The sequence below is a fragment of the Poromitra crassiceps genome (assembly GCF_964638095.1).
Source record: "Poromitra crassiceps genome assembly, chromosome: 10".
NCBI lineage: Eukaryota > Metazoa > Chordata > Actinopteri > Beryciformes > Melamphaidae > Poromitra > Poromitra crassiceps.
In genome coordinates, this window is record NC_139631.1 from 39,046,602 (window position 1) to 39,071,204 (window position 24,603).

Consider the following 24,603-nt stretch of genomic DNA (forward strand, 5'->3'; position numbering starts at 1 on the left):
TTTGTCTCACAAGGTCCAGAACAAAATGAGCTCAATGCTCTTTTGGGGATCAAGACATGGGACAAAATGATCTACTTTCAGACCTCAAGCCAGCAAGTCCTTCAGGGTCCAGGTTAGAAATGGCCGCTCGATAGAGTCATAGAATGACTCATACAATGTTTCAGTCGAAATTAAATACTGAAATCTGTACTCTTTCTTGACTGTTGTGGTTTTAGTTGTTAACCTTTATACTGAATCTTATGTAGCACATGACATGTACAAATAATAGCATTTTAATTCATACTTTTAAAGTCTTATCAATGTGTTGTTGTTTTTTCCAGTTTGAATGTGTTGTTGTTTTCTAAAATAATTACAAGTATTCTGTGTTTCACCCAGAATTGTATTCTTGACAGCATGTGAAAAACCTCTGAACCAGCAGCCATGGGAAACTAAAACTCTCCATTGAAAACCTGGACCTAATAATAATCATCATCATCGTCATCATCGTCATCATCATCATCATCATCGTCATCATCATCATCATCATCATCATCATCATCATCATCATCATCATCATACATTAGTTCAGGTTAAGGGCTTCCATAGACAAACAGTGCAATGTTGACCAATTCTACAATAAATACGTAATCAAAGAAACTGCAATATGTTGGATATACCCTGGAAGACATCCCAACAATCCAACCACTGATCATCAAGCACTAATGTTCACTTAGTTTCAAGCCACTATCTTTTCCCTTTCTCTCATTATCACAATCTCTGTTGTTTCATATTTAGGCAATTTGTTCCTATCTAAAAGCCTATAGTTATTCATTGCAGGTTTCGAAAGTCACAAGACAGAAATGTTGCACTCATGTTTATGTCATCTGTACTGGATGTATTTGTGGTATTCACCTTATGTTCCAACACAGGGGTGAGCCAGTTACTTCCTATTGTGTTCACACTTCCTGTGACAGCACAGTACTAGTGAGCAGGTAAAACACACAGTGTTTTGAGCAGGAAGTCATAACACAACTGGGTCAAGTGGGCGGCGCTACAGAAGGGTGAATAGGATTATGGTGTATTACAATATTGTGACTATCAATTAAAACTTGTGTTGTATTAATTTAACACCAAAGTTAAACAGAACAATATAGACCATTCTACTCCATATATTACACATAAGACTTGTATTATTAACAAATAACATCACTCAGTTCAGTCGGATCAAACACTCCAGGAGACTTTAATCTAATCCGAGTCTGATCCATCCAGCCTTGAATTCGCATGGAATGGTTCCAATACGACCATATGTGATTAGAAAAGATGTGTCAGAATAACACAGGATGGGTCGTCCCTGAGCTGAATACAGTCTATGGCTGATTCATTCACATCAGAGCCGTATAATAGAAGAGTTGCGACATCTCCATTCACTCCAATGGACCATTTTACCTCACATTTTACCGGAAAGTAAGGTTCTGGTTCTGGATTAAGCAGCGCTGTTGTGTTGCAGCAAAAAGGACCGTTTGTGATGTACTTTGAAAGGGTCATACGTCAATCAAATTGTATATTATCAACTTTATTTCATGCATTCAAACGTAGCACGTGCCCCCTTTCTGGCTGTTCATTGGCTACTGGAGTGACGCATTTTGGACCTCCGGTGGCGCCACTCTCTTACTAGATTGCTCTGATTCACATGATGTGTTGTCCCTGAGCTGATTGGCTGATTCATTCACACGATGTGTTGTCCATGAGCTGATTGGCTGATTCATTCACACGATGTGTTGTCCATGAGCTGATTGGCTGATTCATTCACACAATGTGTTGTCCATGAGCTGATTGGCTGATTCATTCACACAATGTGTTGTCCATGAGCTGATTGGCTGATTCATTCACACAATGTGTTGTCCATGAGCTGATTGGCTGATTCATTCACACGATGTGTTGTCCATGAGCTGGCTGATTGGCTGATTCATTCACACGATGTGTTGTCCATGAGCTGATTGGCTGATTCATTCACACGATGTGTTGTCCATGAGCTGGCTGATTGGCTGATTCATTCACACGATGTGTTGTCTATGAGCTGATTGGCTGATTCATTCACATGTGTTCAAATTGAACACATGATGTGTTCAAGATTCACACAAGTGTTATTTTGACATCGTTTCTAAGAGTGAATTCATCTTAATGTAATTTGAATATTTCAAAGTGTGGCACCTCCTTTCCTCCATATTACAACTGCACCAAATCAAGCCAATTCATAGCGAGCATCATCAGTCCTCCTAACTCTGAAGTTTAATGTGAATTGCACACTAATATCGAAAGCCTATTTAGATGGCAAATGGCCTGCATTTATATAGCGCTTTACAATCAGTAGGTACATTCACCCATTCACACAGACATTCATACACCAATTATTGTTTAATTATACACTTGTGTTTACCCTGTCTTTTAGACACAACATGGCTGCTGTGTAAAAGGTCAATTGATTTAATTCAAGACCCCAGTTTTGGGCTGTGAACATTGCAAGTCACGTGACACCATGGGGCCAAAAATAGTTGTTTCTCCCCATACACACATAAGGGTAAAGAAGCAGCTGCAAAACTCAGTGATTTAAATTTTTTGGGGGGTGTCACTCAAAGTCAAAAACGACTCTTTGAATGATCAAGTTTTAAATTAGTGGGTCAATTTCGCTTTAGAATCGGGGGCGGGGGCAAGAAAAACACTACTGCACAGAATCTACGGGGCCACCAGGAAGTATTCAAAACTTTTTTGGCACACGCTCTGGGAGAGCAACTTTCATTGAAATGATCTGGCCGCCATCTTTGAATGGCTCATGCATAGTTGAATAGATCCATGGTGTAGAATCCATCCCAGCAGGGGGCCAGACCAATCAGCGTCCAGGCAGCTACTTATACACCTATTTAGGTGGGACGACAGCGAGAAGCAAGCCCACGATAGAAGGTGACGGACAGATGGTTCATCCAATCACCTGCCAGGTATTTTTTGAACAAGCCCGCCTATTTCCAAACAGTTTTCTGAGGACGAGTTCGCAGATGGTTCTGTGTAAGGAACCATCTGGCAGCGTCAGGTTAAGATCATGGCTGTTTGGTGAGGAACTGCCCGATGTCTCTTTGTCGCATCTGGTTGCGCCTCTGGGCCTCGTCCCGGCTGCGCTCGGCGTTCCTCAGGCAGATCCCCAGAGCAGCCACCTGGCGGCGCTCTGCCTCCAGAGCAGACTGGAGCTCAGCCACTGTGGCCTCCAGCTCCTTGTTCTTCTGCTGCAGACTGTAAGAGCACAGACACTTCAGATTACAGACTGTAAGAGCACAGACACTTCAGATTACAGACTGTAAGAGCACAGACACTTCAGATTACAGACCGTAAGAGCACAGACACTTCAGATTACAGATGGTAAGAGCACAGACACTTCAGATTACAGACCGTAAGAGCACAGACACTTCAGATTACAGACGGGAAGAGCACAGACACTTCAGATTACAGACCGTAAGAGCACAGACACTTCAGATTACAGACCGTAAGAGCACAGACACTTCAGATTACAGACCGTAAGAGCACAGACACTTCAGATTACAGACCGTAAGAGCACAGACACTTCAGATTACAGACCGTAAGAGCACAGACACTTCAGATTACAGACGGGAAGAGCACAGACACTTCAGATTACAGACTGTAAGAGCACAGACACTTCAGATTACAGACTGTAAGAGCACAGACACTTCAGATTACAGACGGGAAGAGCACAGACACTTCAGATTACAGACCGTAAGAGCACAGACACTTCAGATTACAGACGGGAAGAGCACAGACACTTCAGATTAGGCCTGTCAGAAAAAGAAATTCATGTACAGTAAGAAATGCAATTCTTAAGGCCTTGATATACTTCTGCGTCAAACCCCTCACCGGATGCGTGGAGGGGTGCGCCGCGGTCGGCGAGCCTGCCGGCACAGCCTACATGCAGCTCCTCGAAAAATGTGACTTGACGCAGCTGACGCGAACCGCGCGAGTAGAATATAATATAGATGGGGAGATAACAGGAGAGAGTAAAAGCTATTACCAAGTATACTGTATGCACTACATTCTCTCCTTGGGCTAACTTCTATTCATTGAAATCCTAGTGAAATCACACAATTGAACTCATTTTGCTGTAGCTTCACACCCCGAGATCAGATACAGGAGGTTTCTCAAAAATGTGGCTGAATCATCATTCAAGTTCATCATTCAAAATAAAAATGATCCAAAAATGTATTTTTTTTAGCACTTTCTCAACCAAGGATGTAAGTTACCTTGCCCTGTGAAAAAGCTCCATAACTTGTGTACGTGCGTGCTATCAAATCATTTCGTACAAGTCAGGATCGCTTCAGATATTTGATCAAAGATGTAACAGTGGAGGTGACGGACTGGACTGTTAGTGTGTGTCCATCATGTTTAAGGTCATCCTCTGTACGTTATCTGTATGAAGTTAATCTTCGTGGAGAATGCAGGTTAGTATGTTGTGGATTACAAGACAAGTGAACTCACCTGTCGATGAGCTGTTGTGAGTGCTGCGGGTTGTCGTTCTGATTTTCAGACCTGTTGTTTGACTGGTGACCTGACCCAGACAGGGACCGTGACTGGACTACACTGTGCTGACCTGACCCAGGCAGGGACAGTGACTGGACTACACTGTGCTGACCTGACCCAGACAGGGACAGTGACTGGACTACACTGGGCTGACCTGACCCAGACAGGGACAGTGACTGGACTACACTGGGCTGTTCAGACAAAGTGTGAGACACCTGGGAGTCATTGCCGGCTTTCGAGGGGCCATCCCCACACGAAGCCGCGGTGTCACTTCCTCTTCGGGCCGTGGACCTATCCGCTGCCCCCTTGCTGGCCATCTGAGCGTTGCCGAACAGCGAAGGCCTCTGGAGGTCCAGGATCTTGAAGATGTCCTCTGAAAACGTCGCGCTCTTCTCCTCCACCACGCTCTCCTGGATGCGACTCCAGCGGTTGACGGCCGCGGCCTTGGCTGTGATCCCACTGACGGGGCAGTTGAAGACGGGCAGGGTCTGGGTGCGTTTGCGGTGACCTTCTAGCAAAGGCTCTGTGGAAGGCGAGGGGGCCTTTAGGGGGGGACTGCAGTCTCCCCCATCGGGCCCTGTACTGTCATTGTCGTCCTCATCCTCTGGAGACTCTGACAGAGAGATATCACCCATCTGGGGCAAATAGATAGTTGGAGATTTAATGACAGACCGTTAAATAGAAGTCTTTAATGCACAGATTGGAGTTTTAGTTTGACAAACACATTTCTCAGATGTACAGCTGCTCTGGAGGCAGAAATCATCTCATGTTGAGTTGAACATCAATGGGTCAGGTTAGAGTGCAGGTTAGATGCTAAACTTGAAAGGTAGAGAAGGAAATTCTGATTTAAAATATAAATAAAATGTGTAAATTACATCCCCCATGAAAATGACATTCATGGCTCCACTCACAGAAGTTTAACTCAACCACTGAGATGATCCTACATCTAGTCTAGTGTAACCGAACGTGAATCAGCGTCGATTCCTCGTGAGTCCAGTGTGGTAGCGAGTGGATTGGTTAACCTCTTCTAAAGCCACCTATTTCTGAAGAAAATGGTGAAAACGACATACCCAAACTAAAATGCTTACTGTGGCTGAACCGCTAGGGTTACAGACAACTGCCTGACCTTTTCTGAAAGTGTCAGAATGACTCTATGTGTTACTGACCCTGAGTAACACCAGCTCAAACACACTGGTTGATTCTCGCCTAGAATAAAAAACACTTTTAGAGTGTAAACAGTTACCTGTGGTTATTGTATTTATGGCTAGAAACCCAATGGAGACATAGCCACAGGCCTTATTACCACATCACAACTCAAAGAAGATGAAAAAATACCAAAACATGAGTATTTGGCAGTGGTTTTTGTAGGGAGATACCTAGGCGGATTTCCAAAAAGCCATTATAAAAAGCAATTTGAAAAAGCCAAATAATCTGAAATGTTGTCTTTGTCTTTGTACAAAGACAGCTATAACTTCTGCTGTGTTGATCTGATCTGAAAACGGAAGACATGGTTCGATGCACAAGATTCAGCCGGTTAATTTGGTATGTAGCATGAACAGCATTGTTCAGAATTAACTACCTAATTAATCACATAAATGACAGATGAACAGCAAAGAATCAGAAACGTAACGCCGGGGTTACGGTGCCATGCAAGATAAAGGCACGTTAATCTGCTCTGCCAAGGGAGCTAGCTCTCCTGGTGGAGTGGTTAGCGTGTTTGACTCCCAAGCCGAAGGTCGGCGGTTCATACCCACCCCTGGGCAAGCCCTTAACATGGGTTGCTGCAAGTACCACCAACACAATGCCGTTACACTAGCCTATATCTGCCTCCAGAGTAGCTCTGCCTCATATCACTAAATAAAATCTGCATTTTCTTATGCTCCATATTCTTAATTGCATTATTCGTGAATATTTCTAGCCCACTAAACACCATCCCTATGGAAGTATACTCTTTTGCTCTGGGAGTTGTGATACACTGGACAACCTTTGGACTCTTTATGTGGCAATATTGCATAAAGAGGTGGCACAACCCTACATCAACCCTACATGGCTTCTGACTTCTTACCCACAAGAATGATTTTCTTTTTTATATCCCCCCAATGTCTCTTTTAATTTTCCATGGGCCATTTTGTTGCCTTCATGTTGCTCAAAGCATTTCCTGGTGTGACAGGCTGAATGCTCAAAGCATTTCCTGGTGTGACACAGGCTGAATGCCTGCTCTCTTCTCCCCCACATCCCCCCGCTCTCCCTCCCTCCGTCCTCCCTCTTTCCCCCTTCCCCTGCTCCTTCCCCACCTCCTCCCCGTCCTTGCTCTCTCCTCCCCCACATTCCCCATTCCCTCTCCACCTCATCACTTTCCTGCTCTCTCCTCTCCCACATTCCGCCTGCTCCCTCTCACCCTCCTCCCTTTCCTGTTCTCCCCCCAACTATTCTAAAGCATGGCACCCATTCCACCCTAAAGCATGCCACCCATTCTATTCTATATTTCTATATTTTCTATATTTCTCTATCATATGATTGTTCAATGTATTATTATTACTACTGTAATTGCTACTGTTGTGTCAGCTAGAATTAGCTAGACATATTTTCTGTGAAGTCCTCTGACTCTGACATGCTTGTGAATTAGGGCTATACAAATAAACTTGACTTGACTTGAATGGAACATTCTAGGCGCTCGTACCTCTGCACTCTCCCAGCCTACGAAGCTGCGAGGAGCTGCGTGCTTCTTGCCTCCGGTCTTCTTGGCGGGAGGAGAGGGCAGCACGTCTTTAGAGGGCGGGAACAGAGCCTCGTGCTGCCTGATCATCACCGTCATCATCTTCTGGATCTGCGGAGTCGCTGCGGAGGACAGACAACAGCGAAAAGAAGAACACACACAAAATGTTAACAGCACACAGTGCCAAACAAAGAATCTAGCTAATCTACAGCCTAACCTATGCTATGCTAACCGTAGCCCTGAACTTCCTAGCAAGCAAGGAATCTACAGCCTAGCCTAGACTATCCTAACCCTCAGCCTTAACCCTTCGTGCCTCAACCCGGTCCCGGGCCCCCTGTTGGCCACACAGGATGAGACATGGCCACTCTATGCACAGCGCGTGGTGTGTAGCCTACTCACCCTTCATCACAGTGATGGGGTCTTCAATCTGAGGCTTGAGCAGGTTGATCCCCATCACTGTAGCCAAGTTCTCCACACTCATCTTATTCACCTTCGAGTTCAGCTGCACCTCAAACAAGAACCTGCAACACATAGTACGTGGTTAGCAGGGTCAACCCATACAGCACAGTGTGCCTTGGTCCTGCTGGTGACTCATCAACAACAAAAATTATTTAACAACAACAACAACAACAACAACAACATTGTAGGAGATAATAATAATATGTTGTTGTTGTTGTTGTTGTTATACATAATATTATTATTATTATTATACATAATAATATATTATAATTATATTATTATATTATATTATATATTAATATATTATTATACAATACAATTATATTAATTATATGATTATATATATTATATTATAATATTATAATATATAATAATTATAATATACTGTAATGTATTATTATATTATTATATATAATAATAACAATAATACTAACAATTATTTTTATTGTTATTGTTATTATTATACATATTATTATTATTATTATTATACATAATACACATTATTATTATTATTAATATTATCATTATTGTTATTGTTATAGTTATTATTATTATTATTATTATTATTATTATTTTACATTAGGCCACTTGCCATGGTATACATGATGAGGTCTAATCTGTCCTTAACTTTGTTTCACGTGATTCACCTAGATTGATTTTCGGATAAATTCAGACTCCTTGAAATCAAATGATATTGTGCAGCAGCGTATAGTTTTGTGATATGTCTGAAATAAGATACACAATTTATATAATAAAATCGCTTTTTTGTGTCCCTTTAATGCAGTCGTTACCAACTCGGGATTTGTGGCTTTCATTGTAAGCCGTCTAATAGGGACAGGTTTAGACCTGGGATGTCAGGTGCATGTACTGTAACACCCACCTGGTGGGATAGAAGCATTTATTTTGATTTTGTCCCTGGCACAATATGATTTGATTGGCTACAGTAGCCGACTCACCGGCAGATATAACTGAGGAGATTGTAGTTGACTCTGGGGAGGAGAGAGATTTGTTTCTCCAACTTATCCCGACCCTGAGAAGACAGAGGACAAGAGATCAAATGACACACAAAACCAAGGGAATACTCCTACATGTACAGTATGTGCTGTGGGCTCAACTTTTTATCAAATTTAAAAGCACGCACGCACGCACGCACACACACACACACACACGCATACACGCGCGCGCGCACGCACACACACACGCACACACACACACACACACACACACACACACACACACACACACACACACAATAATTTCATTTGTGCATGCTTAAGGATGCTCTGTAGTGATTTGTACTGATGTACTTTGTGCAAAGTGTGAGACTATAGTTAGATTGTTTTTTTTGTTTTTGTTTTTTACAGTTTTTAATAACAGTGGGGGGCTTCCTAACTAAGTATAGGTACCAGTGTATGAAAGTCTTATTTGGGAGCTTGTTGATTTTATGTTTTTTCTTTTTTCTTCTTCTTTTTGCTGGCAGGCCCCTAATAGAATGTAACCATACTGATGTGCTGTTGGGGTTCAGTAGGTAGGTGCAGTCCAGGAAGTCTTGGTATTGGGTCCAGGGCACCACTGGCTGAGGCAGCTCCCTCAGGTACAGCTTGAGCAGTGAAGCCACCGTGTGGACATCCGTGTCACTGCAGACAACCACACAGAAAACAACCATTCATCGCTAAATGAAATCTGATATTGGTGGACCTTGGTTGCTACTGGCTGATCCGTGACAAACCATGTGAAAAACAGGTAACCTACTGTACACCACAGGTAACCAGGATCAGCCAATAGCAGAATGCAATTGCAATAGCATGCTTTTGACCAGCAGATGTCAGTCCAATCTGAAAGGTAGTCTCATTATTATTATCACACATTATCTTTTTTGACATTATACACGATCTTGGTTTGAATCCTAACAGTGCTCTTTTTTCCCCCTCACAGCCCTGGTGGTCACATTATGATACAGACATGTTAGGTGTAATGGATGTTTTTTCGTCAACAGTGCTCTGTGAGAAGAACGTACTGTATCATGATGTTGAGCAATGTGAGCCTCCCCCTGTGCCTGCAGCACAGGATGTGGTGTTGAGAAGCCTATCAGCACCATCATCCTCTCTTCATCTGTCTCATCTCTCCGTGCACACAGACAAACCTACCATCATCCTCTCTTCATGTCTCTCATCTCTCCGTGCACACAGACAAACCTACACTGTCGGGTGATTGAGGTGAGAGATCACTTGACTTGGGCCAGGCTAGCGATATTGGCAGACCGGGTGAAAAGACGATTTTGAAATCAAGGATAGTTCTCAACAGTGTGTGAGATTCGTGGCCCTAGCATGATGAAAACACTTTATATTTGACTTGACTTCATCACTTTCTGGTGTGTTTGAACTGCTGGAATAAATAAATATTACATACGGTAGGTAGAACATTTGAAAAGAAAATGACCTAGTGGAAATTATATCTCATGTACATCTTTCAAAAAGAAAATGCATCCTTTAAAATATTCCCCCTGTGTACAAATCAAAAGGTTGAGAATGAGATGGCAACTTAAAAAAAAAAGAGAAGAGAAATCCAAACCGAGTTTTAGTTGTAGGTATGCCTGGATATCTTCTTTCAGAATGGAGATCTTTGGGTGCACCATTCTAAAGCTATTAGTGTGGTATAGCAGTTAACATGCTCCGACTATGAAAGGAAATACAACTGGCTGCTTTCACCACTGTGTTGTCACTGCATGATCAGTCAAAACACAGGGGGCTAGATTACACCCACATCTGTATTATGTTATGGGCTTTTGAAGGCGGCTGATACTGATATCTTTGAATTTGAGATATCCAGCCATATATAATATCATGGCCAAAAAATAAAATGTGTGTGTGTGTGTGTGTGTGTGTGTGTGTGTGTGTGTGTGTGTGTGTGTGTGTGTGTGTGTGTGTGTGTGTGTGTGTGTGTGTGTGTGTGTGTAGTATACACACACACACACACACACACACACACACACACACACACACACACACACACACACACACACACACACACACACACACACACACTATATATATATATACTGTATATCAGTATATAAATGGGAGCTGGGGCTCTCTCTGTTTGTCTGTTTCACTTTCTCAGCAAGGGAAGCCCATGCATTGATAGTTAACTGTTTGGCATTATGCATGTTTGCTACTGTTTGTTTCTCTGTTGAAGAAAATATCGTGCACATCACAGAGACGCAAACAATTACTTAACTTCCGGTTGAAAGGTCAACATGTGTAAATTTAAATGTATTTATAAATTGTTATTTATTGTTCTTGAAGGGCGCTGGGCATGCCTTCACTGTAATTATTATTATTATTTCTTTCAAAAAGGGCACTTTGGGCATCAGGGGAAAATGGGCAGGGGCTTGGGCACCCCTAGCACCCCCCTCTGCACGTGCCTGGCACGTAGCGCGTGATATCCCTAGTATAACTAAAACTACTATTACTCCTGCTGCTCCTGCTGCTACTACAAGTTATCAAAGTCACGTCGGTCTGGGTGGCCACTTAGAGCTGGACTGTACCTTGGGAAGGACGGCCTCTCCCCTGCATCAAAGGCATCTCTGAAGTGCTTGACGGTGTTGTCCTGGCCCGGCAGGCGGAAGATGCCCTCCTCGTTCAGACCGTGCTCTCTGATGAACTCGGCACACTTCTGCACCAGGATGGGCACCATCTGCGGGCCCAGGCGCTGCTCGTACGTCACCGTCTCCGACAGGCCCTTTCCAAACACTGCAGGCAGGCAGGAGAAGACTATGATGTCCACATACTCAAACAACGCCATCAACCAACCAACACACCGACTGGCCTTGTTAGCATAGTGATTTGTTTCATTGAGGTTGTGTTTTTTCACTCAACGTTACTGTCTGAACTTTTAAACATTGCAAGTATGTAACTAAAACTTGACATACAGATATATTTTTGATACACTTTTTCTGTGCCTGTAAAAGGTCTGTTTATATATTTTTTTAAAGGCTCTAAAAAGCATACATCCCGTCAACAAGCCAAGAACATTATGTGAATAAACCCAACCTCTGCATGTTTCTGATTTGATTTGATTTGATTTGATTTGATTTACTTTATTGTCCACCTTAGTGGAAATTTGTCTTTGGCTTCTTTTCACAGCACATACACTATGTTACGTATTATGCACAATCAGCACACCATAAAACATAGAGAACATAGAACACACTGTACATCCTACATGGTGCAAGTTAGCAGATAGCAGCAGCTTGTCGTGGATAAACATGACAATTTCAGTTCAGTTTCAGACATGGCTTTGAGATCATAGCGAACCTGCACTCGTAGGGATGCCCACCCTGCGCAGAGCACGGACCCACTCCTCCATGTCACTCTGCGAGTTAGCCATGAGCACATAGGGACAGCGGTCCCTCCCTCCAGGCCTGCCTGCAAAACACAGAGGGGGGGGTCAGTAACACAGTCAGTCACATTAGGCATACAGAGCTTTTTTTCAACTTGGCTCACTTTAAAACACACATGTATTATTGGATTAACATGAGGTGGGACAGCAGTGCTTGTTAAAAAAAAAGTCACATCTGCCCACGGCCACTTAGAGAAGATTGTGCTTTGCTGGAGCCAAATGGGAATATTGGCAGATAGGTATTCTTGTCACACAGACGGGCCAATTTGTGTCCAGAGCTCATAGTTAAACTAGAGGGCACTCAGTGAAGTGCATCCCTCCAGAGCTCATAGTTAAACTAGAGGGCACTCAGTGAAGTGCATCCCTCCAGAGCTCATAGTTAAACTAGAGGGCACTCAGTGAAGTGCATCCCTCCAGAGCTCATAGTTAAACTAGAGGGCAATCAGTGAAGTGCATCCCTCCAGAGCTCATAGTTAAACTAGAGGGCACTCAGTGAAGTGCATCCCTCCAGAGCTCATAGTTAAACTAGAGGGCACTCAGTGAAGTGCATCCCTCCAGAGCTCATAGTTAAACTAGAGGGCACTCAGTGAAGTGCATCCCTCCAGAGCTCATAGTTAAACTAGAGGGCAATCAGTGAAGCGCATCCCTCCAGAGCTCATAGTTAAACTAGAGGGCAATCAGTGAAGCGCATCCCTCCAGAGCTCATAGTTAAACTAAAGGGCACTCAGTGAAGCGCATCCCTCCAGAGCTCATAGTTAAACTAGAGGGCAATCAGTGAAGTGCATCCCTCCAGAGCTCATAGTTAAACTAGAGGGCACTCAGTGAAGTGCATCCCTCCAGAGCTCATAGTTAAACTAAAGGGCACTCAGTGAAGCGCATCCCTCCAGAGCTCATAGTTAAACTAGAGGGCAATCAGTGAAGCGCATCCCTCCGCCAACCTTTCTACAAAGTTTCGTGGCGTTAACGTGAAGTTGTTTGGAAGTCAGGTGCCTTTTTGTGGTTGGCCACGCCACACCCCTTGCCACGCCCCCTTTAGGCCAGTGGATGTGGAAAGAATCAGTTGTAAGTTGGCCCATCTGATCTAGTTTTATACAAAGTTTAGTGCAAATCCATTCGTAACTTTTTGAGATATCCTGCAGACAATCAGACAAACGAAGGGCGAAGAAAACGACACCGATGATCTTTTAGTTAGAGGATAAAGAGAGAGACAAATGTGTCAAGAGGAATACCACTTATTTTAAGAATCGACGTAGAAGTTATTTTTTAAAGCCAAGCACATCACAATCGGTGACAGACAGTGTCCTAAACAAAAATCTGGAAACCACAAATTATTTTTTGTTTCTTGCGATTGGAGGCAGTACTGAATGACATACAATGCGCCGGCCTCTATGCTTACGTGGTATGATCTCAATACAGTGCAGCCTCTATGCTTACGTGGTATGATCTCAATACAGTGCGGCCTCTATGCTTACGTGGTATGATCTCAATACAGTGCAGCCTCTATGCTTACGTGGTATGATCTCAAAGAGGAACTTCCCAGCCTCATCTGAGTTCAGAGGGACCTCATTCACTTTACTGAACCGCAGCTGGATGACTCCCTGCAGAGAGGAACACACACACACACATGCATCCATGCGCACGCACACACACGCACACACACACACACACACACACACACACACACACACACACACACACACACACACGCGCACACACACACACACACACACACACACACACACACACACACACACACACACACACACACACACAGTGACATTTTACTTTACTTCACATCACATCACAAAGACACATTGTCTCAAACATGGGGGTCCACAAACTGTTTCATGCCCAGGATGGACCCTCACAAAGATATGCATTCTGTCATGCCCCACCATTTGAGGATATTTGGTTATTATGATGATATTGTTGTTAGAGATACATTTCTCCTAGGCTTTATAGGGAGATAACAGATAGTTCAGAATTCGTGCACATACATACATCATACATTTCCTGAGGACCCCAGGGAACCATCTCAAAGTTTTCTGGGACCCACTGGACCAAGAAACTGATTTAACATTTTCCATTTTCCATCATCATATAATGTAGAAAAGGGAGTAGGTGGGTTTGTTTGTTAGTTAGTTTGTCTGCAATTTTTGTCCCACATTGTGAGATTTGTGATGATTTGTTCAGTAATGATGTCACTGATGATGTCACAATGTCTATGAAATGTGAAGTTGAGCAATTGTCCGCTAAGTGATGACACTCGAGCACTCCATGATGCGATCAGTGATGGTCACTTGAGCAATTGTGATGTCATCAGTGAGTGATGTCATCGGTGATGCGAAATTGCGCAAATGTGTGCTACGCATGCCAATGGAGCAGGCGAGGCCATGCAGCAGCCGAGCTGCAGGCAAGGCCGCACAGCGGGGTGAGCCTGCTAAAAGCAGGAAGTAAAGCTGTACGCTAATATCATTAATTATGCTTCCATTCTGTTTAGGTGTTTCCTGTGCCAGGTGCCCTCATTAATGCTAATGATTACACCTGCCTTATTTCCTGCTTTACCACCTCAAAAGGTTGCTGTGAAATTCCTACATTCCGTAGAACCTGATCACTACGTCTCTCCTCTCCTCCTGAAATGAGCCTATTGCTCAACCTCGCATGTCATAGCCATTGTGACATCATCAGTGACATCACAATTGCTTGAGTGACCATCACTGATGATATCAAATGTGGGACAGAAATCGCAGAGAAACAGACAAACAGACAGAACCCACTTACTCACTGATGACATCACAATTGTGACCATCACTGATCACATCATCATCAGTGACAATTGCTGATGACATCATCCAATGTGGGACAAAAATGTAAACAGAGAAACAGACAGAACCCACTTAATCGGGTTTTACAGAATGTAGGGGGGAAAATGGATGGGAAAATCCAGCAGGAGGCGGTAATGCAACAAAAAGGATGCCACCTGCCATAAAACACGACAGAAGAAGAAGAACCCACTTCCTCCCATTATGATGATGATGATACACACACACACACACACACACACACGCACGCACGCACGCACGCACGCACGCACACACACACACACACACACACACACACACACACACACACACACACACACACGCACATTTGGTGTCCTGGCATGATGGGTGTGGACTGCTCAGAAGTGGTTTACACAGGAAGTGAGTGAAGTTGTTTGTGCTGTTGATGAATAAAGCACTTCACTAATGATGAAGACTGAGATTTTGTTTTGCCGATAACAAAACCAACAACAATTTTGGATGCGTAAAAGGTTTTATCTTCATATATGTAGAAGAAAATCACTCCATGAGTGGAAATAGCAGCACTCCAGAAATTAAAACGCAAGCCTTTGCTCAGATCATTTTTTTATTCCAGGCTAACGCGTTTCGGCCATGTGCCTTCATCATGTGCCTTCATCATGTGTCTTCATCACAGCATCATGATGCTCTAACGTGTTTCATCATGCGCCTTCATCACAGCATCATCAAAGTCTTGTATTTGAATTTTTGGAGTGCTGCTATTTCCACTCATCTTCTACAAGTATCTTCTGTAGCTGAGCAGTCACAGCCAAGGAGGCAATTGAGGAAGTGCACCTGCTCTGCATCTCAGTTTATTTTCATATACTGTATAATGCTACAGCCTATATGCTAAAGTGTTAGCATGCGCAATGGAACAAGCAATCCACCAGATACACAGAGATTATTTTGTTACCAGGCCTCTCTCATCAGATATTGATGAATGTACTAGTGAACTCGCAAAAAGTAGTCCTAAAATGTTGAGATGCATAACGGTTTTGTGTGAAGTCATTTGGTCTGGCAATATGCATGTCATTGTCAATAACTGCCAAAGTATTGCATCCAGGTTTTAACAGCATAATCATAATGTCTGAACTCCACAGCTAAGCCCAGTCCCTGTGCACTACCCAGAGATGGGAAAATAACACACTTTCTTTACTTACGTAGAAGTACAGTTAATTGCGTAAAAAAAGACTGGTAAAAGTAGAAGTACGGATTAAACTTAATTACTCAAGTAAAAGTAAAAAAGTACAGGTTCTGAAATGTTCTCAACTATCAAAGTAAAAAGGTATTTTCTGTGCAAGGCGAATAGAAAGTCACGTCATATTAATATAATTAAAATACTGTACTATTCAACTTAAAAGAGCCCTTCCAAACATCTTTTAAGATGCATAAAGACTATACTTTGATGAATAATTTGTGTATGAAAAACTGATCAGCTCTGAGAAACAACCTGTCTTAACCATTCTGACCCAGTAGCTCAGCGAGTTGGACTGCTCTTTAGCAGTTTGGAGCTCGTGGGTTTGAGCCTCAGTCAGTTTTGAACGGCAACAGCCAGAGGAAAGAGTGAAAAGCCCTGAGAGAAAACCCAGCTTAAGAAGTCTGACCTGGTGGCACAGAGAGTTGACTTGCTGCCCCGCAGTACCTGCACAGTGCCCTCCCTCCCTGTGCCTTGTACCTGCACAGTGCCCTCCCTCCGTGTGCCCTGTACCTGCATGTCCCTCCCTGTGCCTTGTACCTGCATGTCCCTCCCTGTGCCTTGTACCTGCATGTCCCTCCCTGTGCCTTGTACCTGCATGGTGCCCTCCCTCCCTGTGCCTTGTACCTGCATGGTGCCCTCCCTCCCTGTGCCTTGTACCTGCATGGTGCCCTCCCTCCCTGTGCCTTGTACCTGCATGGTGCCCTCCCTCCCTGTGCCTTGTACCTGCATGGTGCCCTCCCTCCCTGTGCCCTGTACCTGCATGTCCCTCCCTGTGCCTTGTACCTGCACTTTGCCCTCCCTCCCTGTGCCTTGTACCTGCATGGTGCCCTCCCTCCCTGTGCCTTGTACCTGCATGGTGCCCTCCCTCCCTGTGCCTTGTACCTGCACTTTGCCCTCCCTCCCTGTGCCTTGTACCTGCATGGTGCCCTCCCTCCCTGTGCCTTGTACCTGCATGGTGCCCTCCCTCCCTGTGCCCTGTACCTGCATGTCCCTCCCTGTGCCTTGTACCTGCACTTTGCCCTCCCTCCCTGTGCCTTGTACCTGCACGGTGCCCTCCCTCCCTGTGCCTTGTACCTGCATGGTGCCCTCCCTCCTGTGCCTTGTACCTGCACGGTGCCCTCCCTCCCTGTGCCTTGTACCTGCATGGTGCCCTCCCTCCCTGTGCCTTGTACCTGCACGGTGCCCTCCCTCCCTGTGCCTTGTACCTGCATGGTGCCCTCCCTCCCTGTGCCTTGTACCTGCATGGTGCCCTCCCTCCCTGTGCCGGTCCTGTACCTGCATGGTGCCCTCCCTCCCTGTGCCTTGTACCTGCATGGTGCCCTCCCTCCATGTGCCCTGTACCTGCATGTCCCTCCCTGTGCCTTGTACCTGCATGGTGCCCTCCCTCCCTGTGCCTTGTACCTGCACTTTGCCCTCCCTCCCTGTGCCTTGTACCTGCACGGTGCCCTCCCTCCCTGTGCCTTGTACCTGCATGGTGCCCTCCCTCCCTGTGCCTTGTACCTGCACTTTGCCCTCCCTCCCTGTGACTTGTACCTGCATGGTGCCCTCCCTCCCTGTGCCTTGTACCTGCATGGTGCCCTCCCTCCTGTGCCTTGTACCTGCATGGTGCCCTCCCTCCCTGTGCCTTGTACCTGCATGGTGCCCTCCCTCCCTGTGCCTTGTACCTGCACTTTGCCCTCCCTCCCTGTGCCTTGTACCTGCACGTTGCCCTCCATCCCTGTGCCTTGTACCTGCATGGTGCCCTCCCTCCCTGTGCCTTGTACCTGCACGGTGCCCTCCCTCCCTGTGCCTTGTACCTGCATGGTGCCCTCCCTCCCTGTGCCTTGTACCTGCATGGTGCCCTCCCTCCCTGTGCCTTGTACCTGCACGGTGCCCTCCCTCCCTGTGCCTTGTACCTGCACGGTGCCCTCCCTCCCTGTGCCTTGTACCTGCATGGTGCCCTCCCTCCCTGTGCCTTGTACCTGCATGGTGCCCTCCCTCCCTGTGCCTTGTACCTGCATGGTGCCCTCCCTCCCTGTGCCTTGTACCTGCACGGTGCCCTCCCTCCCTGTGACCCGTACCTGCACGGTGCCCTCCCTGTCATCCTTGTGGTAGGACAGAGTGCTTCCTCTCAGGACAAAGTAGCGCTGCTGCCAGTTCTTGACGATGGACCTCTGCTGCTTCTTCAGCCAGCCAGCCTTCAGAGGCTTCTCCATGGACCCGCTGGAGCCCGGCGAGCCCGAGCCTGGGCTTCCCTCAGCGGGCATCACACTCTTGGAGCGCGCTGCCAGACACAGCAAGTGTTAGTGCAGGGTCACGTCAGCAAGGTGCTCTGCAATAGACTGAACAGAACGTTAGAGCAAAACATCAGCACCGCGCCACTTCCTCTGAAAGGAAGCTGCTAGCCCCCGTCTGACCCGACCTGCTTCCTGTATAGTAACTTAGTAAGGTGCGTGCTCTAAGATTACAGCTTTGATTGGTCCACACAAACACAGTGACCTACAAATAGACATGGTCGTTAAATAATAAGCTGTATGGGAAAAGCTCGCTGTGATAAAGTGCAGTCTCAACTTAACTCCGCTTGACTGGTAGAACAATGAGAAAGGCTACTAGCTGGTTCAAAATGGACACACACACACACACACACACACACACACACACACACACACACACACACACACACACACACACACACACACACACACACACACACACACACACACACACACACACACACACACACACACACACACACACACACCTGCCAACATTAGGCTGTGAAAAAGAGGACCCATTTGAAAATGTTTTTCCCCCCCCAAAATTTTGCCTAAATTCGGAGTGTTATTTAGCTACCTTCCTGACAAACTAGCATGATATGGTTGGTACAAATCGATTTCTTAGGTCTTCTAGTTTCATATGATACCAGAAACTTCACTCTGCCTTTAAAACTGAGGCTGCTGCAGTCTCTGAAATAAAATGTTCAAAATTGTGATCTTTCCCAAATATCGCGATATTTCCGAAAATCGTCTCAATCCAGCGACTCCTCAGGGTTAATGTGTATAATGTAAAAACTGTTGTCTGCAACAACAAAAAAAAAAAAATCTATTCTCTGGCGGACCGCCAGGCGGAGCCCCGCGGACCACTCAGTTTGGGAACCGATGATATATAGAGAATGTCGGCAGCATCCATTGATAACGTGTAAACACTTTTTTTTCTGATTTTTTCTGATTTTTTTCCTTCCCAAATTACTTGGCTAATTCATAGCTTTCAAGGGGCGTTACGTGCTGCCGGGAACGCCCACCTGGCGGCAAAAAAACAACTTGCCAGCCGTGTCGACTAGTTTCTCACGCTGTGTAGTGTTTGTTCAGCCAAAGTGCCGATAGCCTCCCTGTTGTGCTATCGGTTGCACTAAACCGACGAGGAGACACGCCTGGCTTGTGCTTTCACAGAATCCTGTCGGAGAAAGAAAGGAGGAGGTTGTGGATTTGTGCGAGTGGTTCAGTCGCTGGGCAGGGGAAATGCAAATTGCTTTTTTTTCTACCATCAAAGAACACACGTCTTTGCTCTTTGCGGCCAACATTTCATCAAAGGTAAGCTCAAGTAACGTTAACGGGGTATTAATCATTATTGTAACGTTACTTGAGCTTACCTTTGATGAAATGTTGGCCGCAAAGAGCAAAGACGTGTGTACTTTGATGGTAGAAAAAAAAGCCAAACAGCGTGAGTCGACTGACTCACAGGCAACGGAATGAACAAGTTGTTTTTTTGACCGCCAGGTGGGCGTTCCCGGCAGCACGTAACGCCCCTTGAAAGCTATGAATAGGATGTCCCGGTCGTTGCTCCCCCCTCTGCCGATCTGAGGAGAGTTGTAGATGAGCACGTCTCCTCCGATACATGTGCAGTGTTGCCAACCGCTTCTTTTCACCTGACAGCGATAGGTTTCACTGACAGGACAGAGCGCGTGGGAGGATCACGCTATTCCCCCAGGTTCCCCTCCCCCCCCGAACAGGCGCCCGGAACGATCGGAGGAGGCACGAGTGCAGCGACCAGGACACATACCCTTAATCCGGCTTCCCATCCGCAGACATGCACGGCCAATCGTGCCTGTATGAACACCCAACCAAGCCTGACAACGTCACACGGGGGCTCGAACCCGCGACCCTCGTGTTGGTAGGCAGGGAATCTAGACGCTGCACTACCCGGAACGCCCATGGGTAAAGTTTGATTTCATGTCGTTCATAGTGTGACTGGGAGTGGATGGGGATGGTTTATCGAGAGGCAAAGTCAACGTCACTTCCTGCTTCAGCACTGTACCAGAGATTTTCTTCTGCTATTTATTTTCCCATAGACATTTTGTAAAATGCCTATAAAAATTGTTTTACTTGGTCAAACCAAACGGTTCAGCTATATTTAGAATCGGGAGAGACCATAGAACATTTCACTCGGACCAAAACATTAAAAAACGTTTTTTTTTTTCTTTAAACCCGCATTTTTTTATGTTTTGGTCAGAGTGAAATGTTATGCGGTCTCTCCTGTTTCTAAATATATCTGACCCGTTTGGTTTGAACAAGTACAACTATTTTTATAAGCATTTTACGAAATGTCTATGGGAAAATAAATGGCGGATGAAAATCTCTGGTACAACAGTGCTGAAGCAGGAAGTGACGTTTCACTTTGGCTCTCTATGGAGCGATGAAAGAGCAGAGCCAGAGGCGTACGTGTAGCCAGTGTCGGGGCGAGGCGGTCGGGGGGTCGTGCACGGCGGTGGGGTGGGCCTGGAGAGATGGTGGGATTGCGACTGAGCGCAGTCGCTCAGTTGTTGTTAAGTTCACCGTGGCCTGTTAGGCCAGATGAGAAGACGAAGGGGGCCAGGCTGCGTAAACAGGAAGCTGCCACATCGTCGCCGGGCAGGGCCACACTTTGAACTTAAGGTCTCCACCTATAGGAGAGCTGGAAAGGCCGTTTGCTCTCCTTTTAATAGCGTCACCCTCCCCTGATTAGTGGAGAGATACAGTGAAGCGTGGCTGAAGAACTTTGGGCCCACACACAGAGGTGTGACACCACATCACACACCCACGCCTTTCAACTGGCCTCAGTCTCCAGCAGCTCACACACGACTCGCACGTCCCCCAGGAAATGGAATCTACGTCAGGTTGAACACGTTGACGTCAAGTTGGAGAATGTCGCAACAAGGGCAGATTGACGTGAATCCCCCCCGGCCCCCAAATGTTCACTTTGTTCACTTTGATGTTGATGGCTGCCTTGTATTATGTTTGATGAACATGTTTGATTACATCTAAATCTGTCTTTTCAATCATGACTGAAAACCATTCGTCTCTAGCCTATATAATGTCATAGTTTTAAATTTGAATGGATTATTAATACTTAGCTAAGGAAAGAGAAAATAAAATAAACACAGGCCTATCTTATGATTATGGACAGGTAATTTCTATCTTATGATTATTATGGATAGGTGATTATGGTCTCGTATCACAACAACCTGTTTTGGGATTTGATAATGCTGTAATAATGCGTTAACTTGAAATCCAATCCTGGATTAAATAATGTTAGAAGGTTTTATTAACAAGTTAGTTGAACCTGCATGGAGAAGCAGATGACTGAATCAAGTTGTCATCAAAAGAAAAGCACACTAAATTGACTTCCACACGGTCACATTGACTTGTCTATGACACGTTTAACTTCTTACTGTCATTTTTGTCTCGCGTGGCAAGCTCCGCCCACGCCGACACAATTAGTGCACAATTAGTGCCACCAGTATTTGACTCAGGTGTGTGTGGACTATATTTATATTATTATTATTATTTATATATACTATTTATAGATACTATATTTCAAATGTACACAGAAAGGATCGACACAGACTGGGCACAATGCAAAATGTCACCATGGACCCATGACATCTAAAAATGGAAGTAGTCAAGGCTACTGTCTGGAAAGATGCTGTCTGCAAGTCTCTCTCTCTCTCTGTCACACACACGCACATGCGCATGTACATACATACACACACACACACCCACACACACACACACACAGAACACACACACATTACACACTCAGAGCTATACCACATCCTTAGCATTTCATCAGTTTCCTGCTAAAACCCTGCGTCACGCCAGTTCCAGGGTATAATGTTGCCTTATCGGTGCACAAAGCTCGTCTCTGAAGGACAGGACCTGTTGAAGAACCAGAAGCCGTTCGCACAAGCTTTCAGGAAGAGAGCAGAGAGGCAGCACATGGTGTGAATGCACTGTAGCTGCTTCCTGACTCAATGCTGAGCAAACACGCACTGATCGCAAAGACGAGTGTAAAAATGATCCCTGTCATAACTAGTAGACTCTCTCTCTATCGACTATGTGCTGAACACATACAGTGTGCAACCCTCGTTATGTGCTGAACACATCCAGTGTGCAACCCTCGTTATGTGCTGAACACACCCAGTGTGCAACCCTTGTTATGTACTGAACACATCCAGTGTGCAACCCTCGTTATGTGCTGAACACACCCAGTGTGCAACCCTCGTTATGTGCTGAACACAACCAGTGTGCAACCCTCGTTATGTGCTGAACACACCCAGTGTGCAACCCTCGTTATGTGCTGAACACAACCAGTGTGCAACCCTCGTTATGTGCTGAACACACCCAGTGTGCAACCCTCGTTATGTGCTGAACACACCCAGTGTGCAACCCTCGTTATGTGCTGAACACATCCAGTGTGCAACCCTCGTTATGTGCTGAACACACCCAGTGTGCAACCCTCGTTATGTGCTGAACACATCCAGTGTGCAACCCTCGCTATGTGCTGAACACACCCAGTGTGCAACCCTCGTTATGTGCTGAACACAACCAGTGTGCAACCCTCGTTATGTGCTGAACACAACCAGTGTGCAACCCTCGTTATGTGCTGAACACACCCAGTGTGTAACCCTCGTTATGTGCTGAACACAACCAGTGTGCAACCCTCGTTATGTGCTGAACACACCCAGTGTGTAACCCTCGTTATGTGCTGAACACAACCAGTGTGCAACCCTCGTTATGTGCTGAACACATCCAGTGTGCAACCCTCGTTATGTGCTGAACACACCCAGTGTGCAACCCTCGTTATGTGCTGAACACACCCAGTGTGCAACCCTCGTTATGTGCTGAACACACCCAGTGTGCAACCCTCGTTATGTGCTGAACACACCCAGTGTGCAACCCTCGTTATGTGCTGAACACATCCAGTGTGCACTGTGCAACCCTCGTTATGTGCTGAACACATCCAGTGTGCAACCCTCGTTATGTGCTGAACACATCCAGTGTGCAACCCTCGTTGAGCACAATGTTGCAACGGCTGTGAAGAGACACTTATTCAACCCTGTGCAAATACAAACACAGCTGAGCACGGTGTTAACAGTCCAAACCACTGGATTCTGAAATAGACACGATTGCACATATGTAGTCGTGCACTCACTCACATACATGCATATGCGCGTGCACGCACACTCACGCGCGCGCGCACACACACACACAAACTACATATCCCACCCACTTTTGAGTGACTTGAGAAATAAAGGACAAAACACTTGAAATTTGAAAGACTGACTCTACTTTGGATGTGGTGCTGAACACAACCCGCTGGCTTAACTGGTGCTGAACACAACCCGCTGGCTTAACTGCTCTGGTTGATCATCGCCCGACTGTGAGAAACCGTCTAGATATGAACACAAAACCCACTTGAACACACCATGAAGTCCTAACCACAAGATCAATATGAGCTTGAAAAGAATAAGAGAATAAGGGTACATTAATTAAGGGTTAGTTCATGCTTAATAAGCATGAACTAACCCTTAATTAACAGTTCACTAATGTGTCTAGTAATCATTTTCTAACGGTGTTCATGTTAACTCTGTATTGATGTATGCATTATTTGATAGTTTATGGTTAGTTAGGCTAATGGTTAGGGTTAGTTGATGGTTAGGGTTATAGTGAATGAACATTAACTAACGGTTACTTAATGCTTAGTTATTAACTATTAGTTAATAACTAATGCTTATTAATACTAATTAATGCTTAACTAACCATCAATTTAGTCACCCTTATTGTAAAGTGTTACCGCAGAAATGATCTAGTCATTGAAACTGAACGGCAGCTCAGCCAAACAGCCCAAAGCACAAATCAAAGTGAGAAAGGTGCTGAGAGTGAGTGAGTCTTACCCATCCTGGATGTCTCGGCCTTGAAGGTGCTGAAGTCCCAGTTGCGAGGTAGCTTGAGAGACATTGTCCTTGCTTCTTCATAGGACAGGTCAGTGTTTCATTTCATACATAGATATACACACACACAAACACACACACCCACAGGTACATGTATACATACACACACGTCGCACCTGCACACACTAGACTAGAGATCTGTGTCTGGAAGCCGTCTATCACACTTCCTACTTCCTGTGTG

General features: G+C 45.3%; 1 protein-coding gene across 3 annotated transcripts; it reads right to left on the minus strand.

The window, feature by feature from the left end:
• Positions 1-323: 323 nt before the first annotated feature.
• On the minus strand, positions 324-24,603 carry arhgap25 (Rho GTPase activating protein 25). 3 transcript variants are annotated; one of them, XM_083645220.1, is made up of 12 exons: positions 24,366-24,603; positions 18,235-18,437; positions 13,647-13,734; positions 12,052-12,162; positions 11,283-11,487; positions 9,240-9,372; positions 8,692-8,765; positions 7,676-7,797; positions 7,241-7,398; positions 4,673-5,195; positions 4,519-4,630; positions 324-3,264 (listed from the first exon to the last, which is right to left on the minus strand). In XM_083645220.1, exons 1-12 carry the CDS (start codon positions 24,427-24,429, stop codon positions 3,075-3,077), a joined length of 1,983 nt encoding a protein of 660 aa, XP_083501346.1. In that variant the 5' UTR covers positions 24,430-24,603; the 3' UTR covers positions 324-3,074. The 3 variants fall into 3 exon arrangements, with proteins under 3 accessions (XP_083501346.1, XP_083501345.1, XP_083501347.1); XM_083645219.1 differs by having other exon boundaries at positions 4,519-5,195; XM_083645221.1 differs by having other exon boundaries at positions 4,519-5,195; positions 18,235-18,495.